The 23052-nt window shown below is 40.8% G+C and overlaps 1 protein-coding gene across 8 annotated transcripts in view; it reads right to left on the bottom strand.

Moving 5' to 3' along the window:
* The window catches only part of RIN2 (Ras and Rab interactor 2), a 286963-nt gene that overhangs the window by 119438 nt on the left and 144473 nt on the right, over positions 1 to 23052 (bottom strand). For all 8 annotated transcript variants that reach the window (XM_073627961.1, XM_073627960.1, XM_073627963.1 and 5 more), the window contains one exon: positions 12165 to 12265. In XM_073627961.1, the coding sequence (XP_073484062.1) occupies positions 12165 to 12265 (101 nt within the window). The remainder of the gene's footprint in view (positions 1 to 12164; positions 12266 to 23052) is intronic.

Consider the following 23052-nt stretch of genomic DNA (forward strand, 5'->3'; position numbering starts at 1 on the left):
TAGGTCTCTCCAGAGATGCTCAATTGGGTTTAAGTCAGGGCTCTGGCTGGGCCATTCAAGAACAGTCACGGAGTTGTTGTGAAGCCACTCCGTTATTTTAGCTGTGTGCTTAGGGTCATTGTCTTGTTAGAAGGTAAACCTTCGGCCCAGTCTGTGGTCCTGAGCATTCTGGAGAAGGTTTTCGTCCAGGATATCCCTGTACTTGGCCGCATTCATCTTTCCCTCGAGTGCAACCAGTCGTCCTGTCCCTGCAGCTGAAAAACACCCCCACAGCATGATGCTGCCACCACCATGCTTCACTTTTGGGACTGTATTGGACAGGTGATGAGCAGAGCCTGGTTTTCTCCACACATACCACTTAGAATTAAGGCCAAAACATTCTATCTTGGTCTCATCAGACCAAAGAATCTCATTTCTCACCATCTTGGAGTCCTTCAGGTGTTTTTTTTAGCAAACTCCATGCGGGCTTTCATGTGTCTTGCACTGAGGAGAGGCTTCCGTCGGGCCACTCTGCCATAAAGCCCCGACTGGTGGAGGGCTGCAGTGATGGTTGACTTTCTACAACTTTCTCCCATCTCCCGACTGCATCTCTGGAGCTCAGCCACAGTGGTCTTTGGGTTCTTCTTTACCTCTCTCACCAAGGCTCTTCTCCCCTGATAGCTCAGTTTGGCTGGATGGCCAGCTCTAGGAAGGGTTTTGGTCATCCCAAACGTCTTCCATTTAAGGATTATGGAGGCCACCTGATGGTGTACAACCATCTCAAGGGTGATCAGAAGAAATGGACAGCACCTGAGTTAAATATATGAGTGTCACAACAAAGGGTCTGAATACTTAGGACCATGTGATATTTCAGTTTTGCTTTTTTAATAAATTGCAAAAATGTCAACAATTTTGTGTTTTTCTGTCAATATGGGGTGCTGTGTGTACATTAATAAGGAAAAAATATGAACTTAAATGATTTTAGCAAATGGCTGCAATATAACAAAGAATGAAAAATTTAAGGGGGTCTAAATACTTTCCGTCCCCACTGTACATTTTGGTGCCTGATAAAACAAGTACGCCATTTTAAAAACTAGGAATGATACATTAACTGTCAATGCCAAAAGCTTAGTTCTGTAGTTTTTAACTTAGAGAATAATGCAGTGCTGGGAGAACGGCATTATGCCTTTATGTTTCTGGTACAAAGAATGTATAATGCAAAAAATAACCAACATAAATTTGAAAAGTTTAAATTTGAATGTAAAATAAAATAGCAACAAAATAGCTAAGGGAAAAAGGGGATACATGGATTAATACAAACTGATTAGGGGTATCCAGGTGTTAAGGGTTTTTTTAACTGTTTTTTTTATGGTTTACACAAAACAGCAGAGCTCTGCTGTCACTTTGATGGCCTCTCCACTGTGCTTCGTGTATCATAAGTGCACAGAAAGTTGCTCTCACACTGGCAGCAAAGTCCCACTAGTTACACTGAGATAGACATTCTCTTGGTGTAATTAAAGTGCTGGACTGTTGACAACCCAGTATCGTAGAGTGCAGGAGAAGGGTAGGGTAATGACCATCACCACAGCACCTCAGAGGCTGTCCATCAGACCAACCCTGGGGTAGTGCCCTAACCAATGTCTCCAGCAAAAATAACCCTACCTTTAACCTAATACTAATATTCCTTGTAACCCCAAGCCTCCCACTAACCATACCTTATATAAATTTAAGCCGGCCATAGACGGTTTAGCTGTGACCAGACAATATTCGAACCATGTATGGGCAGGCTAAATGTACCCAAATTGATTGATTGAACAACTTGGCTACGACCAGTCTATCGGATTTTACATGTGAATATTGCTACTAGCAGCAATCAATGTGTTCTCCCTGTGGGGATGACTCCCAACCCTGCCTGGGTTGCAGGAAATAAAATTACTTCATCTGTGGCCGACTTTAACCCCGACTTTAACCCCTTGATGAATATTTACATCAACAGCATTGCAACCAAAATGTAATTTTTTTTTTGAGAGAGAATATACCAGCACGGGGGGTCCTGCCACCAGAACCTTCCTTTTAGGTTAAATAATGGGGTTTTGGGTAAGGTATAGTTTTTTTCTATGTTTTAGCACAGGTTGATTTTAGACTTCATGTAGAGTGTTAAGGGTTCAGTTTAAGGGTGAGCCTGATGTTGGGCTCTTCATTATACGCTCTATAGGGAAAGTAAGATGTGCATGCTCATTAGAAGATCGATGCACCACCCTGGCTAAGGCCACAACTTTTGGACAGAGTTAGCCAAGTCAGCTGGGCTTACTTCCTATAAAACTATAGCTACCCTTTAAGTAAAGCAGGGTTATACAACGGGTACAAATCTGTGAAATATTGCAGATCCCCACATCAACACAACCAATGTGTATGCAGGGATCTCTCCTGCTGAGACTCTCCCCCTGCCCTCCCCCTTACCTGCAGTGGGTTGGCCTTGCAGGGTTGGATTTTTGGTAGAATGTTCGCAGGAAAAACATTCAACACAACATTCTTTCTTGCCGAGTCAATTCGTTTAGTTAAAAAGCATTTAATACAGACCAGCTATTTGAATGGCATCCCAGACATATGCAGCTCAATTTACATTCCAACACTGATCCTGTACTGAGCGATATAACCCCCTCCATCTAATGAAGACAGCCACAGTCTGGTACCTGGAAGACGCCAGGTAGAAGATGCCAGCACCAGCAAGGGACTTTTAAAGGGGAAGTGAGAATTGCGGACTTTATTTTCAATAATCATTCATTAATCAATAGGTCAGCATTACCCGATCAAATAATTTTTTTAAGATAATGTACCCCTTTAACAGGAATAATGCAATCTGATAATTCCCACCTATTGATTCATCTGAAGTATGAATTGTAATAATTGGTCCACTTTAAACAAAAAATGTACTTAGAGATTTATATTTACCTGCAAGGAACTATGCTCGCATTTTGGAAAGAGATTGTACAAAACTTTCCCTAGCACGTCCCAATGGAGGCACTTGTTTGCTCAGACTATTATTTGTAAATTAGATATTGTGCATGCTAATTTACATAGTGTGTTTGCATAGCTGGATCATGTGACTATTGGGCAAACAGAAACGGTTACAATTACTCATCAAGACTTTTTTCCATGAGATCCCAATCCTCAGGCTCAAACTGGCCTAAAATATGGCTGGCACATAGCATTAATTAATGGTTAAATCCACATAGAAGTAATCATACCAGCGTCCACTGGCTTTCCAGTTCACATGGCCCAAGGCAAAAGAGAGTTTTGATGCTTTATTATACAGATAACTGAATCAGGAGATCCATCCAAGTGTCATATGATTGTGTAAGGTCAGACCAAGCAATATTAGGCAGAATTTATGTCTTCTTAAATATACACTATATTACCAAAAGTATTGGGATGCCTGCCTTTACACACCTACATGAACTTTAATGGCACCTCAGTCTTAGTCCGTAGGGTTCAATATTGTGTTAGCCCACCCTTTGCAGCTATAACAGCTTCGACTCTTCAAGGTTTAGGAGTATGTTTATGGGAATATTTTACCATTCTCCCAGAAGGGCATTTGTGAGGTCAGGCACCGATGTTGGACGAGAAGGCTCAAGTCTCCGTTCTAATATATCCCAAAGGTGTTCTATCGGGTTGAGGTCAGGACAGTCAAGTTCCTCCACCCCAATCACTGTTTCTAGCTTTTCTCCAAAGTGCCAGAAGTGCATATGACAGGTCTGATGAGGATAAGCCACTCCTTGCCTACAGTAATGTTAACAAGAAGCTTTATTTGGTTTCATTTTATAATGCCATAGTTGTCAATAAAACATATAGTCTGAGAGTAAATTATAAAAAAACAACCAATGTTTCCCAGAATATCAATATCTACATATCAAATTCAGTTAAAATGAACTGACCAATTCACAATGCTTTCTACTTAATTTCTGTTTAACTGGAAACCCAAAATTACAGTTTGTCTGGCAAAAGATGAAACATTTCTGGTGCAATCAGTGGGTAGAAAGTTGTTGATTTCAGTCAATGGAGTCGATTTAACTAGGTATTTCACTTTGCAAAGGAAGTTGCAATTTTTAAGGGAATGGGCCCCAGAGTTTCGTGAATGAGGTGAAGCTTTGCTGATTTCCATCATTCAACTATGTGCAATCAAAAAATGCATTTTTTTTTTTCTTGCATACGATTGGGTATTCTTTGCAAGGTGAAACTTCATCACATTCACTAAGCTCTTGGGGAAATTCCCTTGAAAAGTGAACAGTTTTTCTGCCTTTAGTTAGTAGATCAAAGGTTTCTCACATATGGCCTGAAAGTAGAGCATATGTTATATTGCTAGTTAACTATGCCATGCACACTATAGTATTTACACATTCCGAAAAAGCAGTACATTTTAAACTATGCTCCCATTCACCTCTCTATGCATAGGCATTGCGGAGGAATACATTTTTAAAGTTCACAGCACAGACACTGAATTCGTAGGTTTTTTTTATTGAAAACAGGCTCTGGCAAACAATCAGCAGATGTTTATAAGCGGTTAAAAACCAACTATAGAGTCTTTTTTGTGATCTTTAAAACTGTGGTAAACTCTAGGAATAGAAAAAAAACACAAGTAAAATAGAAAGACTTTCTTTAAAATGAAGCCCTCCAGCAGCTGCAGAGGCTTCTATCCTCATCTGGTCTTCCTTCCGGGTTCATGGACTCCGGTTGTGTGACTGGCCAAGCTGCGATGATGTCACTCCCGCATGGCAGTCTTGGCTGAGGCACACAACTCTGAAGGAACGGCACAGATATACCATTCCTTCAGAGCGCATGCACCGGTGACGTCACCGGCTGCTGCTGCTGCTGGGTAGAACATCTCCTAAACGATGCATGTTTAGGAGATATTCATATTACCTACACGTAAGCTTTATTATAAGCGTACCTGTATGTAAAAATAAAATGTAGAAGGTGTACTACCATTTTAAGGATGATTGAGAATGAATAACTTAAAGGGGAGTTCCACCCAAAAATGAAACTTCCGCTTTAAGGGAGGTGACACCCTGACATACCATATTTGGCATGTCATTTTTGTGGGGAGGGAGCCAGTACCCTCTTTTCAGAGGGTCCCAGCTCCAACTTCCTCAATCCTATAGAATTCTATTAGGGTGTACATTTTTGTCACATTTTCAGAAAATGCCTGGAATTCTTGGATACACCCACGCTGCGACCAAACCACAGTGCACCAATGTGAAAGCAGCCTAAAGCCTTGTACACATGATCGGATTTTCGTCCGGGAATTGTGTAATGACAGACTGCCTAAAATCCGACCGTTAGTACGCTCCATCAGACAGTTGTTGTCCAACTTTCAGCCAACAAATGTTGGATGGCAGGCTATTACATTTTCGGCGGACAACGGTTTGTTGTCAGATTTTCATCTCGTCTGTACACAAGTCCGTCACACAAAAAGTCCAAAGTACAAACACGCATGCTCGGAATCAATGCTCACCAAACACGACATTAGCAGAAGGTGCCCATAGGGCGGCGCTCAATAACTGAAATTCCACGTAGTACATCTAGTACGTCACGACGTTCGTGTTTGTTGGCCGACAATTGTGTGCCGTTAGTATGCAAGACAAAACCCAGGCCAAACCTTCGGACAAAAGTCTGCTAACAATCAGATCGTGTGTAGGAGGCTTTACTGCTTGTTAAGAAAATGTAAATAATTTAATATCCATAGGCTGGGCACATGTGCACTTCAGGTAGGTAATGTCTGTTAAAAGGGGATTATTTGGGTAACAGATGAGTTTGCATCTCCTGCAATTTACTATACTAAGGCAAATGGGCATTGCAAGGGACGTTGCACCAGAACTTTGTGATTAAGGTGAAGCTCTGCTGACTTCTGTCAATCAATCACATGCAAGCAAAACTGATGTTTTATTTATTTTCCTTGCATGTGATCGGGTATTCTTTGCGTCATTCACTAAACTCTAATACTTTTCTTGTAAAGTGAACAGCATCTTTGCCTCTAGAAAATCAACCCCCATGTGTAAATATTGCCACCACAGTCAGATGGCACACTTAAAGCGGATATCCTCCCAAAGGGAGACGGTCCGCTTGTTCGCACCCCCCCCCCCTCCACTGCCACATCTAGCACTTTTTTTGGGGGGGGGGGGGGAGTGTGTACCTGGTTCTAACAGGTACCCACTCCCACTTGCAGATAAGATTAACACATGGCGATCTATGACATTTCGGCCCCTCCTCCTTCATGATTCAAAACAGAGGACCCAGAAGATGGCAGGACCATTCCATTCAGAAAGCGCAGCGCAACTCGCTCATGCGCAGTAGGAAACTGGCTGTGAAGCCACAAGGCTTCACTTCCTGTTTCCCTTACTACAGATGCCAGCGCCTGCTCCCAAAGCTGACTGACAAATCAGCCAGGGGTGTGACATCGTGGTATCCCTGGACAGGTAAATGTCCATATATTAAAAGTCGGCAGCTACAGTATTTGTAGCTGCTGATTTTTAATATTTTTTTTAGTCTAGAACTCCTCTTTAAGTCATCTAAATAGAGATAAGAGCTCTTAAAGGTTGATTTTAGAAATCTAGCAATGTAATACCAATGTAATACCACCAGGATCAGCGGGAACCTCTCAATGTAAGTATCTTAGTAATTATCTAAGCTAAAACATGAACTCCTATCTATTCCACCCTTTTAAATTGTAAGGTCGTATGAGCAGGGCCCTCTTAAAGCTGGGTACACATGGGTCAAAAAAAGTCAGAAAACTGTAGATTCGGCAGGAACCGGTTGACTTTGTGCCTGTGTGCACAGTTGCTTGTTCTACAGAAGCTGGTCTCATGGCCAGCTTCTGTCGGAATGGGCATGCTAGAAAACCAGCATCTCTCCTGCATCCGATCAGTGCTTGCCAATGACTGGCAGGGGGGCAATCCCCTTGTCAGAACACAATAGCACAGCGGGGGAAATCACTGCACTAACATCACTTGTGATTTTTTTTTCCATTCAGCCCATTGGGTTGAACCAAAAAAAAAAATACTTGGTGTGTACCCAGCCTTATCCTCCTATATTTGTTCTGTAACTGGGCCTCCCTTTATATGGTAAAACTCGGAATAAAATATTGGCGCTATATAAATCATGAATAATAATAATAGCAATATCTAATAAAAGAGATCCTAAACCTCTTAAAATATATCGGCCTTCAAAGACTGTTGTACAGTTCTGAGATAGGTACTATATTAATGTACTGTATAATGTAGTATATTAATGTCAATGTACCATGTAAATACTGTCCAAGTATATATGCTTTTTAAACTATAATTTGAGGTTTAAAATGTGCAGATATTTCAACAACAATTACACTATATAACTAGTTCTTTTCTTTTAAAGCATAACTTCAGTCAAATCTTTTTTCTTTTGTTTTAGATGTGAAATGGTAGGACGCTCTGTCCGGTATGTCAGGATGTCTGTGTTGTTGTAGAGGAGATAACAGAGGCAGAAAGGGAAACCCAAAAGCTGGCAGACGTAGCTGGAGAAGGAGGCGAGGGGAAATACGGGGGAAGATTTCTTCTTGTTTAATGTCATGTCTCCAGAACAGGAACTAAAGGGAAATGTACCCAGTGGGGACATAGAGGGTAACTAAAATCTGACAGAGGATCTAAGCCTTTCCCACTCTAAAAAAAGAAAACTTTGGCTTTTGCAGTCTTATTATGTGAACGTGTACAGAGAAAATTCCACACGCGTCAAAGCTATTACACATGGTCCGAAACAATGGATTGCGTATATGATGATAACCTTTCTGGCCAACTAGACAAATATGTCATTTTATGTACTTGTCAGACATGCAACCATCATTCCTTACTATTACTGATTAGCTCTGTTCTTCATTACGCTCTAAACTTCATTGCATGCAGGGAATCTGTTTATCCTACCTGCAGTCTGGTCAATAACCTAGAAGTCATCACATTCACATGGATATGTTGGTGTACACAGCAGTCCTTCACCAACAGTGTTCATTTCAAGATAATTCAAGACAAGAATAGAATGACTGCTTAAAAAAATCAAATAACCACATTTCTTTCAAACATCAAGCTCTAGTACTGGGATTTTAACTGGGGATTGTGGAACCAAATGATTGGGATGTAGGACTGGATCTCTGAGCAATTTAAAATAAATTGCTGTTCAATTAGAATCTAAAATTCTAATCATGAAATTATATTAACGATCAACATTTTCATCTGTGGTATTGGGGTCGCTAGCCAACCAGTCATCTGATCACTCAACGAGGAATCAAATCAGCTTGATGTGTCAGATGACATGTGAGTAACATTGGCAGTAATTGGCAGTTTTGAGTGCACAAAAATCTTGCTAGCTTGTAATTTGTCATATATATCTATATATATTTATTTTATTGGGATTTTATGTGATAGACCAACATGAAAAGATATAATAAAATGTTTACAAAAATTTGAGGGGTGTACTCACTTTCACACACTGTATAGATTTATTATGTTTAAATCCTGATAATATATTCTCTTTCAACTGTTCTGCTCCTGGCTATCCACATTTAATGTAAAGTCAAACGATTGACATCTTGAGAAGTTTTCTGGTACCTAAAGGGCATGTACAGTATCTCACAAAAGTCAGTACATCCCTCACATTTTTGTACATATTTTATTATATCTTTTCATATGACAACACTGAAGAAATTACACTTTGCTACAATGTAAAGTAGTGAGTGTACAGCTTGTATAACAGTATAAATTTGCTGTCCCCTCAAAATAACTCAACACACAACCATTAATGCCTAAACCGCTGTCAACAAAAGTGAGTACACCCCTAAGTGAAAATGTCCAAATTGGGCCCAATTAGCCATTTTCCCTCCCCAGTGTCATGTGACTCATTAGTGTTACAAGGTCTCAGGTGTGAATGGGGTGCAGGTGTGGTAAATTTGGTGATATCGCTCTCACTCTCTCATACTGGTCACTGGAAGTTCAACATGGCGCCTCATAGAACTCTCTGAGGATCTGGAAAAAAGAATTGTTGCTCTATATAATGTTGACCTAGGCTATAAGAAGATTGCCAAGACCCTGAAACTAAGCTGCAGAACGGTGGACAAAACCATACAGCAGGTTTAACAGGACATGTTCCACTCAGAACAGGCCTTGCCATGGTCGACCCAAGAAGTTGAGTGCACATGCTCAGTATCATATCCAGAGGTTGTCTGTGGGAAATAGACATATGCGTGCTGCCAGCATTACTGCAGAGGTTGAAGGGGTGGGGGGTCAGGCTGTCAGTGCTCAGACCATACGCTGCACACTGCATCAAATTGGTCTGCATGGCTGTCATCCCAGAAGGAAGCCTCTTCTAAAGGTGATGCAAAAGAAAGCCCGCAAACAGTTTGCCGAAGACAAGCAGACTAAGGACGCGGATTACTGGAACCATGTCCTGTGGTCTGATGAAACCAAGATAAACTTATTTGGTTCAGATGGTGTCAAGTGTGTGTGGTGGCAACCAGGTGAGGAGTACAAAGACAAGTCATCTTGCCTACAGTCAAGCATGGTGGTGGGAGTGTCATGGTCTAGGGCTGCATGAGTGATGTTGGCACTGGGGAACTACAGTTCAATGAGGGAACCATGAATGCCAACATGTACTGTGACATACTGAAGTCGAGCATGATCCCCTCCCTTCGGAGACTGGGCCGCAGGGCAGTATTCCAACATGATAATGACCCCAAACACACCTCCAAGACGACCACTGCCTTGCTAAAGAAGCTGAGGGTAAAGGTGATGGACTGGCCAAGCATGTCTCCAGACCTAAACCCTATTGAGCATTGGTGGGGCATCCTCAAACGGAAGGCGGAGAAGCGCAAGGTCTCTAATACCCACCAGCTCCGTGATGTCGTCATGGAGGAGTGGAAGAGGACTCCAGTGTCAACCTGTGAAGCTCTGGTGAACGCCATACCCAAGAGGGTTAAGGCAGTGCTGGAAAATAATGGTGGCCACACAAAATATTGACACTTTCGGCCCAATTTAGACATTTTCACTTAGGGGTGTACTCACTTTTGTTGTCAGCGGTTTAGACATTAATGTTTGTGTGATGAGTTATTTTTAGGGGACAACAAATACTGTTATACAAGCTGTACACTCTGTTGTCACATAAAAAGATATAGTAAAATATTTACAAAAATATGAATGTGTACTCACTTTTTGGAGATACTGTATATAATATATATATATATATATATATATATATATATATTTTATTTAAATCCTGATAATATATTTTCTATCAACTGTTCTGTTTCTGGCTATTCACATTTATGTAAAATCAAACAGTTGACATCTTGAGAAATTTTCTGGTACCTAAAGGAAAAGTATATTGGGACATTTAAATATGGGTCTGTAATCGTAAAAAAAAAAAAAAAATGTTATAAAATCTTTTTATTCTTCAAGGACATATTAATTAAAAAAAATGTAAAATAAATAGTTTTTTTACTATTTTGCACTGAAGATTCTGTGAAGATAGCTTGATAACACAGTCTTGGTCAGTGTGACAGACACGCTTAGAAAAAATACTGTCCCAAAATCCCATATAGCTCATCAGCATGGCATCCCTGTGTCTTACTAGTAAAACCAATGGCTCAGCCAAAGGAATAGAAACACAGAAACGTAAAAGAGTGGTGGCAGAAAAAAGACCAAGTGGTCCGTCGAGAATGCCCCATATATATATATATAATTTTTATTAATGAACTATTTGGTATGACTATAGATTAGGCAGTTTTGGTAATGTTCTCCTAAGAATAGCATATATAGAACAATAGATGTTTGTGCTATTGAGGGTTTGTTTTTCTGTCTCCGGAACCACAGTGTTAAAATTTTGAAAAATGTATTGATCTTGATAAGGTTTTTTTTGTTTTTAGTGAAGTGGATGGTTCCACTTAAACTCTTGAGGTCTCAATGACATGCCAAAATTCTTGAGGATCTCTATATGAACTATCAGTTTTATCAGCTATGAAATTCTAAAAATTTTTACATCTGATATCAGCTTTTTTTGAGGACCACATGAAATTGGGGAAGCTGGGGAGAAAATGTTTCCTCTTCTCTCATTCCATATGTATCTGTGAGATAGCTAATTGGAGATTGTACTTGAATTACCTTTAAAAATGTTTTAGTAATGGGTATCTTTCGGCATTGTATGTTATTGTTTGATTTAGTATATATGAGGGTTCTTTAATAAGTTTACTCTTTTACTCTTAGATAGATATATATATCTATGTATAGATATATATATATATATAATAAAAGTGTGGAAACTTTTAGAAGACCCCTCATAATATTAAAATAAATAAAATAAAGAATTAAAAAAAGTATATATAGAACAATTGAGGGTTTGTTTTTCTGTCTCCGGAACCACAATGTTATTTTTTTTTAAATTGATTGATTTGGATCGTTTTTTTTTTTTTCTATGTTTTAGTGGGTACTACTTGAGGTTTCCATCTCACCATATTAGCAGTATATTGGTAAAGTGGATAATTTGACTTAAACTCTTGAGGTCCCAACAACATGCCAAAATACTTGAGGACCTCTATATGGACTATCAGTCTTATCAACTGTGAAATGCTGTAATCTCAGCAAAAGTTAGCATCCATTAAAAAAAAAAAAAAAACAACCATCCCTTAATAAGCCACCTAAGAAAGCTCAATAGTTAACAACAACTACTGAGATCACCCGATATTAATACTCACATATGAATACAGGTGACTTATAAACATGTTTGGTGAACTAAATGCTTGATATTATTCGTTCATGATTTATTGGTCACATAAAGAGCAAAAATGTAGAACTGAAAGTCTCAGCAATAACCTACAAAGCAGAGATCAACAAAAGTGGTTATATTACTTAAATTGCACTGATTTGCTTTTTTATAATATTTGTTTTATTACTTCTGCTTTAATTTATTATAAGTTCTACAACAGATCTTATACAAAAAGGTCAGCATATTCGAATGCCAAAGGTTGCAGTAAATAGTGACTCATTACTGTGTAAATAGAGACTTATCAGCCCTGAAAGTGTCTAACAAATTCAACAACTCTAGGTATCTTCATATGTAAAAAACACAAAATCCCCAAAAATTGAACCAGATAAATAGTAAGTCTCTGTAGTCACCTCAAGCACTTGTCGGGCTCTTCTTCATCTCGGACACTGAATTCTGTCTGTACCATCTCCTGTTTCAGTTCTCCGATCTCTGTGGCAATGGTGTCAATGAGCTGGGGAAGGACAAAACACACTGACGTGAGCTGGTTGGAGAGGCGTGTTAGCAGGCAGGTTTAGTGACTTTGCTGTGAACAGGCAGCATATCTGCACGCCCTGAACTTCCCGTATCCAACAAGAGGATGAATCAGCGGCACAGAGGATCCAGCAAAGTAAACACGTCATTTTTTTACAATACATACACAATATCATACTGGATTCCCCCGCCTGGGGCAATAACATACACGTTTCCCCCGCATCGTCCAAACCTTTACCAGTGATGAAACACCACCATTACATCTATGGAGTCCAAGCTTTACAGGTGCTAAATAATATCACTTAAAGGTAATATTTTATACTCACATTTTCAAAGATATATTCTTTTTTTTTTTTTTTTTATTCGAGAAGAATTCTTCAATATTTTCATATTTACATGATTACGTAGAAAGAACAAAAAAAAACAGAGCAGGACAAAACAAAGTGGCTAAGGACTCATTCACACTGGTGGCCACGGGGCAGTAAAAGTAGGTGGTTCAGCCATAATTTTTATTTAGATTATTTTTGCGTATTGTTATTGGTTTTTACAGCACCCCCGTACCACCCAAGGGAGTGCAGCCACCCAGGGCTGCACACATGAAAAGCACAGTGGGTGTGCCAAAAATGAAACCCCCTGTTGCATTTGTTGGGCAGTATTGCTGCCAAATGCAATCAATTCAAACAAATGGGGCTGCACCCCAACTGACCATGATGGTTCAGTCTTTTTAGGGTTGTGCCACCCTCTAAACCAGGGGTCTCCAAACTTTCAAAAAAGGGCCAGTTTACTGCCCTTTAAAAACTTTAGGAGGACTGGACTCTGGCCAGAGGGAGTAGAAATTGCCCAGCATCAGTGGGAGTAAACAATGCCATAGGCTTGGTGGTCAGTAGGAGTAAAAAAAACTACATCACTGGTGTCAGTGGAAGGAATAGTGCACCATTGTTGAATTCAGTGGCAGGAATAGTGCCCCATTGTTGGTACCAGTGGGAGGAATAGTGCCCCATTGTTGGTATCAGTGGGAGGAATAGTGCACCATTGTTGGTATCAGTGGGAGGAATAGTGCCCCATTGTTGGTATCAGTGGGAGGAATAGTGCCCCATTGTTGGTATCAGTGGGAGGAATAGTGCCCCATTGTTGGTATCAGTGGGAGGAATAGTGCCCCATTGTTGGTATCAGTGGGAGGAATAGTGCACCATTGTTGGTATCAGTGGGAGGAATAGTGCACCATTGTTGGTATTAGTGGCAGGAATAGTGCCCCATTGTTGGTATCAGTGGGAGGAATAGTGCACCATTGTTGGTATCAGTGGGAGGACAAGTGCACCATTGTTGGTATCAGTGGGAGGACAAGTGCACCATTGTTGGTATCAGTGGGAGGACAAGTGCACCATTGTTGGTATCAGTGGGAGGAATAGTGCACCATTGTTGGTATCAGTGGGAGGAATAGTGCACCATTGTTGGTATCAGTGGGAGGAATAGTGCCCCTTTGTTGGTATCAGTGGGAGGAATAGTGCCCCACTGTTGGTAACAGTGGGAGGAACTGTGCTCCATCTTTGGTGCCAGTAGAAGGAATAGTGCCCCAAGGGCCAGATAAAGGCAGGCAAAAGGCCACATTCAGCCCACGGGCTGCAGTTTGGAGACCCCTGCTCTAAACCATCAAAGCACTGCAGATCGCTTCAGAGGGGCAGCAAGGGCTGACGCCCACCTGAACGAGCCCACAGTATCAGAAGGATTTGGGATGTGTTCCTTAACCTTTTAAAGTGCAATAAAGGCAAAATTTGTTTTATTCGTTTTGGATAGAGTGCTAAGGGATTAGAACACCTATTTGGTCTTAAGTGCGGTCTCTGTTCCTATTAGGGAGATTGGGTTTTCACCAGAACAGTAATAGAGGGGAAACCTTCAAACGGGGACACTAGATCTAGTAATCCTGATGACACCCTGGGATTCCCTCCCTTTGGAGGGATGCCGGTTGACTTTCTGTTTTGGCTGTGGGAAATCATACCATAAAAGTACATCTTACTGGTAAACCATATAATTACGTGAGTAGAATGTTTCAATCATGAATGGAAATAAACAAGGAATAACATACTACCACAGATTATCCTAAGGGACAGTGAATCTGTCATTTTTGTTTCTGTAGCTATAATATAAGCACAGCTAACACATATATTTGCAGATGTGTTGTGGCTAAACCCCTTGTTTTTAGAGTGAACTGTCAGACAGGGTCAATTCAGTTTGTTGCAGGCTGGCTGGTAAATTGGGAATTTATGTTTGTTTTTTGACATACATTGCCCTTCCATTTGCTCCTTGCTGTAAGGCCAGTTATAGGTTGGGGTGGTTGCCATATAGTTGGTGAATTGGTGCAGGGGCACACTGAATACTTTTGCTGCCATTGTGCTATTGCTAGTGCCCAGTGCATCCCTTTACCTTTAAGGAGAGGCGGGCTCCCTCCTGGCATACCTGCCCTTAATCTATCCATTATTATATATGTGTTCCAATTTGTAAAATTAGGACTGCAGTACACTGGGGTGCCGTGACATGGCCGCTGAAGCTTACGCATCTATTTGCAGATGTGTGAAAACTAAACACCTGGTTTTAACGTGTATTGTTAGAGCCCTTTCACACTGGGTGGTTTGCAGGCGTTATTGCGTTAAAAATAGCGCCTGCAAACCGACCTAAAACTGCCTCTACTGTTTCTTCAGTGTGAAAGCCTGAGGGCTTTCACACTGAAGTGGTGCGCTGGCAGGAGGAAAAAAAAAACTCCTGCAAACCGCATCTTTGGAGCGGTGAAGTCAATGGGAAATCAATGGGGCAGCGCGCCTATAGCGGTTTTAACCCTTTTTCGGCCGCCAGCGGGGGTTAAAACCGCACAGCCAGCGGCCGAATACCGCCGCAAAAACGACGGTAAAGCAGCGCTAAAAATAGCGCTGTTTTACCGCCGACGCCCCCACCGCCCCAGTGTGAAAGGGGCCTTACGCAGGAGAATTTGGTATGTTGCAGGCTGGCTGGTAAGTGAGCTAGGAATGTTTGCTTGTTTTTGGTCCCAATGACACCCTGAGATTCCCTCACTTTGGAAGGATTTCCTCTCAGTTCCTGTTTTGGCTATGGGAAATCATACCATAAAGTACATCTTACTGGTAAACCATGTAATTACATGGAGTAGAGAGTGTTGCAATCATGAATGGAAACAAACAAGCAATAAAAAAATCACATTTACAATTACACATGAACTTTGGGCTGAGTGTCCATTATTTTTTCCAATCATGAGTAGCAGGGGGTACCAGATAGTGAAAATTAAGGCCAGCCATAGACGGAGCGATTTTCATTCCTGCAGCCACAGTCGGTTTTGATGTGAGAATCCCTCCTGCTGAGCCATTGTGTTCTCCCAGCGGGGGGGGACTCTGATTATTGTCAGCGGCTAGAACTGCTGCTAACAATAATCGCATGTAAAATCCGACAGGCTAGTTGTACCCAAGTTGATCAATCAACTTGGGTACATTCAGCCTGTCTATACATGCTTCGAATCCCATCCGGTTCCTGCTGAACCAGCCAATATTTGAAATATCTATGGCCGGTTTAAAAGAGGAAGATCAGCTAACTTGTCAGAAGGCTGTATTCACCTAAAGCCTGCCATATACGTCTAAAAACAAAAAAGATGTCTGCCTGTAACATCCTCCGTGAGCTTCCAAACCTCTCAATTTCCCCTCATTTCTGTTTGTTTGGAATGAACAGTGCTTGTTAGTTGTAGTCATGTTCACTGCTCTATGCGCACTACAAATCCCATAGTCCATCTCAGGAGTGACCAAGAGCGTGGGCTATGTTCCTACATACAGCGTGATCATGGATAATGAATGTAACCACCCTCTAACAGGAAACTGGATCACAGCAGCAAAGTAAAAGAATTTGGGCTGGCTTTACACTGCACTTATATCATTGTATTAAAACATAAAAAGTAAGGGCTAAAAAGACAGGATAAAGCACAATACAATCCACCACAGTGTATGAACAATCAGTCCATGAATCCAGTCCACATAAATCTTCAAAGTGTAGGAGACTGCATGCTAACAAGGACGGTGATTCCAGGAGCCCACCACCACGGTAACAAATGGCCTCTCACCTGATGTAGTGGACCCTTTGGTTATAGAGGGTCACAAAACGCCTTTTTCATAAACCAATTGGTATGCAGCATGTCAATCAAGGACCGGGTACAGGACACTCCAAAACGGCCATATAAAATAAAAGTGGCAAGAGGATAGTGCTCTCCGTTTGATAAACTCTTTATTCAATACTTAAAAAGGTAACACTCACATAAATAGTACTTGGTAAAGGCAAACAAGCGATAATGAAGATCCTCCGATCTTCCGGACAGTGTAGCAGATGCGCAGTGGCCGCGGGTGACGTCACGACGTTCCTCGTTCTGGATGCGTTGCGTCCCAGTGGGCGGGGACTTCATCAGCAGAAGTCTGATGAATAGGGGCACTGGACAAAGGGGAGGAGCCAGAAGAGGACCCAAGAAGAGGAGGTTCGGAGCCGCTCTAGGTTTCACCACACAACTATCAAATGTGACAAATGTGCTTCTCCTTGATGAAATAACATACTAATACATTATTCTGTCTAACTACACCATGGCCAGATTATCATAAGGAATAGTGAACACTATGAGCAAATACTGTACATGCTTAAACACCTGCATGTGCAAGGGCACATTAGAGTTCAGAGACGTTAAAAAAAAACAAAAAAAAACAAAAAAGAAAACACAAGCCAACCTTGAAAGCAACTGTTTGTGTGAGGCTAAAGCTGGCCATACACTAAGGCCCCTTTCACACGATCGGACCGTTCAGGTCTGCCTGTCAGTTTTGACGGCGGACCTGAACGGGCGCTCCATGTTAGCCTATGGAGCGATGGATGTCAGCGGAGACATGTCCGCTGACATCTGACCCGGTCCGATCTGCAAAAAGCAGACGGATGGCCCTACGTCCAGGTCCTGATTCAACGGACTGATCTCCTGCTGAGCCGGCGGACTCCGTGGAAGCGGAGTCCGCCTCGTGTGAAAGGGGCCTAATAGTTTTTCGAACATTCGTACGAACATTCATACAAACTCTCATCAGTGCATTTGATGACATGACAAGAGTCAAGTAGTTAGAAAAACGCTTGTAACAAGTGATGTGGAAATCAGTGGATTTTCACTGGAAAGAAAACAAAATTCACCTTTATAAATTTGTTTGAAAAAAGTTTTCCATTCTACTCCTTAAAATTTTCTTGCCACTGTGTTTGAAAATGACTGTCGATTTGATCCCACTAATGATTAGAAAATCAAAGGAGTGTTCTTAAAATGAAAATTTTTAAACAAAGTTCTACTAGTGTATGGCCAGCTTTAGGCCATCTTAATTTACACGTAATGGGGGGAGTTTTGTTAAAACTGGCACACACAGAATCTGGTACAGCTGTGCATAGTAACCAATCAGCTTCCAGGTTTTATTGTCAGTTTAACTGAACAAGCTGAAGTTAGAAGCTGATTGGTTACTATGCACAGCTGCCTCAGATTCTGTGTACACTAGTTTTAGTAAATCTCTCTCTTTGTTTGTAATGTGCACCATGTTTTTCCTTAGCTGTCTTATACCACCACTATGCAACCTACATGTGTCCATGTGTATGTGAATTACTGTGTACCGTGGTCTTCTTTTACCTGTAAACAAGTGAAGAACCGTCTGCCCACCAAAATTTTCCAACCTCTTTTTTTCAACATGTGGACCTTTGGAACTTATTCATCTAATTTCATTCACAAAATACATGGCTATAAATCAACAGTGAGGTCCATCTTAGTGTCTGGAGGGCCCTAAGTGCAGCATGCGCCATTCTTCGGATTATAGGATTATTATTAGACACAGTGCATTTGTGAAGATCTGAAAATAGCATTTAAATAACCTTGGGGTTTTTTGAAATAACATTTTTTTTTGCTACTTCCTATCAAGAGAAAATTCAGGCCGTTACAAATTTCATTTACATATCTATATCTTTATTTCCTTCCAAAATACCCCCGATGTCCCTAGCCCCTAATTCATTAAGCAGATTAAAAGGAAAATATTCTCACTCTAAAAGAAAATTATCTATAATTGTACATAATTATATTGAATCAACTATAATTTACACATTTAATTTTTCTTCCTGGCTTTCGGAACATTCTGAATAACAATTTTACAATAAGTGATCCTAAACCTCCACCACAATGTTTTGTGCATAAAATGTCATTGACCAAACATGGTCATATTGGATCAATGATGTCACCGATATCCCTGCCACTTTGTTAAGTGTGGCTTGGCGTGGAATTCCACAGCCGCAGCTGACTGGGCCGGCGTCCTGATATTGGTATTCGAGCTGAACCCTTAGTTCATCCTTACTTTTGGTCTCCAGCACATCTTTGATGCATCTTCCTGTCTAATGTATGGACTCCAGCAATGGTTAACATGGCATTTTTTTTTAGAGAGGGTCTCCTGATGACAGCAGTGACCCTCAGAGAGGGGTCTATATAATTTTTGCCTCTCAGCTAAGTTCCCGCTGACACCCTTGATAATTTTAGCTATCTGTAAGGTGGTAATTCTTCCCAATGACCACAAGTGTAAGAAGCATTCTTCCTACTGACCATCACACTAATGTATTACGAGTTGTAGCTATAGTCATTTAGAGCAGGAAAGTTATTTCAAGGGTTCCTCTGTGTTGAAAAGGTTGGGAAAGGCTAGTGTAGAGTGTGCCAGAGACTGTGTGTAGGCACAGGTGTCTCGGAGGCTCACAGTGCGTACTAGGAGTTACTAGATGGCACAGGATGCTCTAGGGTCCACTGGAGTCACAAGGCTCATAGGGGGCACTAGACAACTCAGGATGCTTTGAGATGCACTGGATTGCACTAAACTCTGAGTACACTGGAGTCAGACGCAGAGGACACACAGGTAAGTACTGCAACAGGCAAGAAGAATCTGCTGAAGCATAGTGACACATTGCTTGAACATCCAACCATGCGTTGCTTCACAATTTAAAGATGTGCCAACCAAGAGAGCTGTCTCCTGATTGGTTCAGGCATCGATCCTGAGAGTTGTCTCCAAATTGGCTGTAGCACCAGAGCTTGGGATGAAACCCAGAAGTGCCCACAGCTGGAGAAGACACCCAGCACAGGATCCAGGAGATGGTAAAAGTGACATGTAATATGTGCTGAAATGACCACTAGCAGCCCCATTGGAAACGTGTGTGTTATCACACTATAACAGGAAGTACCTGAACAAGAATCTTCATGGCAGCATTACCAGGTATTATTTTAACAAAATGTAAAACTATGGAAATTTACTTTTTAAATTAAATTAACGTTTTAAAGCTTTTTTTAAGATCTTAGTGCCATTAGAACCTATGCATGCAGAGCACATTTCTTACTTACTATTCTACTTATTTACACAGTTCCATAAAAAATGAATGTTGCTATACTGCATTTATTTCCATAAATAAATACAGCAGAAATATAAATAGATTTCTCCATGACTGTCATTCTCACTGACAGATCTACCCATCCATGGCCACTCTAAGAATATTTCATGGGGTGGTTACCCTTATAAATGAATATTAAAACACAACTTCCTTTCTGAAAAAAAATAAAGCACAAATGATAGCAAAATCTAGATACTGCTAAATTATTATCTTGTAATGGCTGAAGCTCATTTTCAAATACTGTTAGGCATGAGATGAACTTTGTAAGACTTCAAATGTCTTTTTTGGAATGATCACAATGAATGAATTTCTGCCCAAGGCAGACATTGCTGGTGCTGATCATCTAACATGTATAAAAGGGGTCCAATGACAAAACATGAAAAAATTGTGATTGTAAAGGTTAAACGGTTTTTCATTTCCAATATTTTTTTAATATTTTTTCCAATAAAAAAAGGGTGTTATACAAAACATAGTGGGACTGACACATAAGTACAGTTGTCTCCCATACTGAGCAAGAAATAAAGAAAACAGTTAAATGTTTTTTAACTTAATATATAAGTAAAGGCAACACTTTTTTTTAGTTTTGAATAGAGTGGAGAGGAATTTGTTTTTATTGCTGTCTGTCCCCCATGAGATTCACCCTCTCTATGGCCTGGTTCACACCTATGCATTTTTTGCAGAAATGCACTACATTCCTGTGACAGACCTAGCCAGAACAGAGGTTTTTGGAGGGGACTGAATGCTAGCCTCTTGCCTACCAATCATGGGCCCTGGCATTTGGGGGAATGGTGCTCTTTGTAAGCTGTATGCCTGGGGACCCTGGAGGTGGTGTTACTTTGGATTCAGGTCCATGTCCCCGCAAGACACACAGACTCTGGGAACTCTGTATATGCCATATTACAAATAGTGACTGATTCATACTGTTGGGACACATACTGTTAAATGCTAATGTCATCAACTCCAGCCACCTGTCTGTTGTCTTCTATAATGTAAATGAGTCTAGTCTGGCTTGCCACAGCTTCTAAGAGTCTTTCACCCATTGTTGTTTTCTTCTAATTAACCTTGCTATTGTACGAAGGAGTTCTGTGTTGATATATGTTAATGTTGATTGTATCTTCTGAGCTAAAAGACGGCAAAAGTCTGTCCTAAAGGTCATGTCTCTTAGTCACCTAGGCTGTCTAAAGGATTAGATAATTAGCTCATGTTAATTCTGTTTCTGGTTACAGGTGTATTGTTAGAATATGAGTAGGAGGGGGAACCTCCTCTTCTACTGTATATAAGACTGTACCCTGGTTCTAATAAAAGAGAGTCCATGTTGAGCAACTAACAAGTATCGTCTTGTTTTGTGCTTGTGAGCAGTTGGAATATCTGATATCTATATTCAGACTGGGAGGAAGTGGTATATGACGGAAGCACTCAAGCGGAGTGTGTGACTTTCCGTTACAATTTCATTTAACATGGTTTCCTATGGGACATGTTCACATCTATGCTTTTTTCAGCCACTTCGTTTTTGGAAAGGGTCAGGGACTTTTTTAGGCCTGGTGCACACCTATGCATTTACCATTATCATTGAAAGTGAAAGTAAAAGAAACCCCCAAATTTTGGATTGTCCCCAGAAAGGTAGTAGAGGGGAAATCTTCCAATAGAGACACTAGTTCTGGTGACCAGGGGGTCCCCAAGAAATTCCCTTAATTTGCAGGGATTTCGCTCACTTCCTGTTTGGCTATGGGACAGGAAGTGAAGGGAAATCTCTTGAATGGGACACAGATGGCAAAAAGTAAACTGACAGGGGTTATAATCCTCCCTTACTCTAACCAAAATTTAAAAAAAAAAATGTGCCCATAGTTCTAATTTAATGCATTCAATTAAAGTAAAAACACTCCACTACCTGTCCTGGCTTCCCTCATCCCTAAACACTTACCTGGCTCCATGTCACCGCTCCAGCATTGTCTCCAGGTCCAACAGACCCCCCCCCCACCACCACCACCACCACCACTTCCTGGTTTCACAGAAGTACCTGAGGACAGCAAAGCCATAGGCTTACTGGCGCTGTTTGTGTCTATGGACGCACACAGCCAGGAAAAGAGCAGGTGAGTACAGTATAACCTCTTTTTGTAACAAAAATAAAAAATAATAGCGCCTGTAAACTGCCTCCCATTCTTTGCAATGGGAGGCAGGTAATGGGTGCTTTTACACCCGGGTGGTGCGCTTGCGGGACGTTCGGAAGAGTCCTGCAAGCAGCATCTTGAATGCAATGAATGGGCAGCGATCCAGAAGCACCTGAAAAGCTTCTTTGGGGTTAAAAGCCCCCAGCTAGCGGCCGAAAAGCAGTGCAGAAGCGCCGCTTAAACAGCGATGAAGCGCCGCTTTACCGCGAACACGTCCGTGGCCCCAGTGTGAAAGGGATCTTAGGGTAACTCCACTTTTGTTGAAAAAAAAAAAAAAACAATAACTCTGGGTGATCCATGTACATTGCAAGGATTTTAAGACACTTTGTTGTAGATTGCTGAATTCTGGGAAAATCAGTGAGTCAATCACACAAGCACAAAATGGCATCTCTGGTGTTTAGTATGTGTATAAGTACAGAACGCCTCCAGGTTGCCAAATTGCATTGAATTTTACAGGAAATTACAGTGCTGCAAAATGAAAAAAAAAAAAAATGTAATAACAAATTACAATATGGCTTGCGTTGCAAATGTATATGCTATTTTTTTTTCTATTTGTGATTATTTTTTTCCCCAGGAAAGTGGAGTTACCCTATACATTTGGAGCTGTCATGGAAGTATATATTTATATTCTATGATCCTTGACTCCATCTAATATTGATAATGCTGCATTTTCCAAAAACAAGCTTTTTGTTTTTGTTTGTTTTTTTTTTATGAATGAATGACATTCTACTTGTGGAGGAAATAGAAGGAAAACATTCAGTTTTGCATAACTGGCACAGAACGAATGTACCAGTAGTTTCACTGGACGAATAAATATGCTAACTTTTTTATAACTACACTGCTAAGATGGACCTCACTGCCAATAGGATCAATAGTTTGCAATAATTAATGCAACTATTTCCAAATAAAAAAAAACTGAGGAATGGTCAAATATCTCAGAGTATTCAAACTCTGCCATACAAAAATGTCTATTTCCTACAGGATGAATGTATATGTACAAATCAGTTATCATTCTGACAGATAACTCTTAACCTTGTATTTAAAATTAGTATCTGATATAATGTGAGGAGTGGGAATGAGTACTTCCTGTCTCCAACATTATGTATTGTAATCGCAGTCCCTATGCCAAGGCCAT

This window comes from Aquarana catesbeiana, linkage group LG04, assembly GCF_042186555.1.
Source record: "Aquarana catesbeiana isolate 2022-GZ linkage group LG04, ASM4218655v1, whole genome shotgun sequence".
NCBI lineage: Eukaryota > Metazoa > Chordata > Amphibia > Anura > Ranidae > Aquarana > Aquarana catesbeiana.